General features: G+C 47.9%; 1 protein-coding gene across 1 annotated transcript; it reads left to right on the top strand.

Moving 5' to 3' along the window:
* Positions 1–1,590: 1,590 nt before the first annotated feature.
* Positions 1,591–2,966, top strand: LOC123440549. Its single transcript, XM_045117114.1, has 3 exons — positions 1,591–1,825; positions 1,949–2,054; positions 2,409–2,966. The coding sequence occupies exons 1-3, from the start codon at positions 1,784–1,786 to the stop codon at positions 2,561–2,563; spliced, it is 303 nt and encodes a 100-aa protein (XP_044973049.1). The 5' UTR covers positions 1,591–1,783; the 3' UTR covers positions 2,564–2,966.
* Positions 2,967–3,173: the final 207 nt, after the last annotated feature.

Genomic DNA, 3,173 nt, shown 5'->3' with positions numbered 1-3,173 from the left:
GAACGCATGAATTCAAAAAATAGTGGACCATGATATAATGGAACACTACTCTGGTAGAACACATCGCTTGAAGCTTACAATTTTGCTAACTTACCAAGGAGACTATTTTCCTGTTTTGGGTGGAAATTTGGCTGCTCCTTTGAGTTGGAAATTATTCCATCTATACAAACGTTGTTGTATAGCTTCTTTGGACAACGGGATATTGGAAATGTAAGAATAGATATAAGAAAAGACGACCCAAATGTCATGTGTTATACATACAAAATCCAACAACATTTTCAAACACAAGAATTTATAGTGGTGCCTCTGGATAGTCCAAACAAAATAAGCAATAACATTTAGAGGAACTAGGAGAGGAAGAGAGAGTCGAGAGAGGTAGAGTTTTTTAGATCATGTTAATTGGATTTCCTATTGAATTGACGCATAGGAGGAATACATTCTGTAGGGTTTTAATTTCAAATACATATGAGAACCAGGCATAAGTAGGTTCCTTGTGGTGGAACGTGCCCATCTAGGTTCAATCCCCACCTAGGTTTAAATCCTAGACTTGGCACGGGTGCTTAGATATTCCAAAATTTATTTTAGTCATTTTGACACTATTATTTCAGGTTTAATCTCTCCGGGTGCTCAAGAAAGTACGGTGTGCATGCACGCATTCATAACAGTGGGTGTACAGTTAGCACATACGTTTGTATTGTGTTTCTAAGAAAATCAAGATTTCATAATCTAAAGGGCCCTCACATGATAATGAAATCCTTAAGACTGGATTTCTCCAAATTTTAGTAAATAGGATCGTTAAAAAAGCATCTATAGTGTGTGAAAAACAAAATATAACGATTTCTTAGACCAGTTAAGTGAAATCCATATGAGATCCCGATGTTTGTACTAGTTGGACCCCACTCACCCAAGTTCATCAATTGTCCCCGAGTTTCTTTTTCTTTCCTGATCTTAGTACTTTGATGTCCGCGAAATGGTCGAATTTTTTCAAACCATGCAGGAGAACTGCATGTATTGAACTAAACGTGGACAAAAATAGGTGTTTACAACCGTGGTTACATCTTACATGACCAGCATCAAAGCCATTAGAAACCTAAGGGGAAACAGCACCTAAAAGTAAAATGAGGAAAAATTGTACGAAACTGAGAAGCGACCACAACTGGCGACTTTGCAGACTCTGGCCTCATCTTTCACTCGATCTACGAATCTTTGGAGCGGCGTGAATCTATTAAAATGGCCGCAATCTTGATGGATTTTGGTGAGCTACGACCGAACGGGTGGGAATTGATAAAAGGCAAGAAAATGCCGCGCTTTCTCTGCCCTTTATTTCGGAGGACCGCGCATCGGACGGTCCCAAAACCCCCATTTCGCGTGGAAGGGACGGTGGATCGACCAAACCATGCCGAAACAAAACGAGAGCCGGACGGACAGAGAAGAGAGGGTAAGGCAGAGTGGCGCGGCGGGCCCCAAAAAATCCCCGCCATCACCTCTGGACGAATGGGGATGGCGCGCCCACGTGACCGCGCAGCCCCCACACGCTGACATGTCCCTCTCCTAGCTCCCCCTCGCCTATTTCTACCTCCCTACACCGCCGGTGGTGTTACCTGTCACGCTCCCGTCAGTTCACTCCCCGCGATCCCGGCCGGACGCCATTAGCAACAGCCACCACAGCTGCTCTCAGCGGGCGGGCTTCGATCGGCTTCTAGCTATCTCTCCTGTCCTGAGGAAGCTCTACCACCTGCTCTTCCCTGAATTGGGTCTTGGTGCGCTCGTCGACCGGATCGCCATGGCCGACGACTCGTCGTCCCCGGCGTCCTACATCCGGCTGGTACGTTCGCGCAGCATGACGGTGATCTGATTGAGAACCTATCTGCACACGCCATTTTCCTATTGCTGATTCAGGATTGGCCATGTGTGTGCTGCATCCGCATCCGCGGCGGCGTGCATGCAGGTGCAGCATCTGATCGAGAAGTGCATCTGCTACGACATGGACAAGGAGGAATGCGTGCAGGCGCTGGAGAAGCACGCCAACATCATGCCCGCCGTCACGTCCACTGGTAATGCCTCCGTCCACCCCTCGCATTGCTTTGATCGGCGGCTTCGATGGTTACGAGGCGTAGACACGCAGAGTTTGCCATCGATCGCTCCACTGCCTTAATTTCTGGCATTTGCGTATCTGCATCACTGCATGCATGCAGAGGAAGGGAGATGTTCTTCCGCCCTACGTTCTAGATGGGATGGGCCTAGCTAGAAATTCTTTGAGGGTTTGCATCTCCGGGCTAAGCAAGGCTAGCTAGCTAGCTTTGATCGATCAGCAATTCAGCATGTTAAGTTGTTTAGCCAGTAAGGGGCTTATGGATTCAGATGTCCTGAATTAAGACTTCTAACGATCTGCTGTACGTGGGCAACAGTGTGGAAGGAGCTGGAGAAGGAGAACAGGGAGTTCTTCGAGACGTACAAGAAGGACCGAGGCGGTGAGTCGCCGTCGCACAAGGGCAGTCCCTCAGACCAGGCGTCCACCTCAAGGAACACAGACGACAACGACAACAACGACAACGACGACTAGAGGCCGACGGGATCCATGCATATATGCACAAAACTAAAATATACAGTATGATGGTGTGTGTGTAAATAAATCGTAGCTAGCCACGCCACGGACGTACCCCTGCCGCTCAGCTCCAGCCGGATGATCCACCGAGCAGCAAGCATACATTCAGCCGGTTGGTCCAAAATCGAAAAGATTCAGAATCACCAATCCACCGGGGCGTCTCGAATCTTGTATGCATACTAGTATGCCATGTTGTAAACGTGGAGGTGGGAAATAGACGTCCGGTGGAGACGACCAGACGTACGCGCGCGCGTTTGCGGCCTGTAATTTGTACCCATCTGTACATACCCCCACATCTACATGTGAGCGGCGACTAGCTTGTTGCTGTCAAAAGGAAAGCTGGTCCTGTCCCATTCTGATCTTTGGGTGGCTTTTTCTACGTACTCTTTCTTTCTCTCTCTCTCTCCCCCCACGGGCTGGGCTGCGCGCGTCAACCGGACCCTTCGAATGATCAGTGACGTGTCGAACAGAAAAAACAGAAGAAAAAGAAGTCATCCAAACCCCTTATATCGTTCATATATATCTGAACTGTTCGCAAACCCTCACATTCATCTTAAATATGGAGTGG

The sequence above is a fragment of the Hordeum vulgare genome, chromosome 3H (assembly GCF_904849725.1).
Source record: "Hordeum vulgare subsp. vulgare chromosome 3H, MorexV3_pseudomolecules_assembly, whole genome shotgun sequence".
NCBI lineage: Eukaryota > Viridiplantae > Streptophyta > Magnoliopsida > Poales > Poaceae > Hordeum > Hordeum vulgare.
Note: the sequence above shows the minus strand (reverse complement) of the source record. Positions and strands in the feature narration are given on the sequence as shown.

Excerpts from the sequence above, each read along its gene's own strand:
- LOC123440549 (XM_045117114.1), top strand. The coding sequence starts at position 1,784 with ATGGCCGACGACTCGTCGTCCCCGGCGTCCTACATCCGGCTG. Across the intron at positions 1,826-1,948 it reads CGGCGTCCTACATCCGGCTG|GTGCAGCATCTGATCGAGAA; the intron begins GTACGTTCGCGC and ends GCGTGCATGCAG. Across the intron at positions 2,055-2,408 it reads GCCCGCCGTCACGTCCACTG|TGTGGAAGGAGCTGGAGAAG; the intron begins GTAATGCCTCCG and ends CGTGGGCAACAG.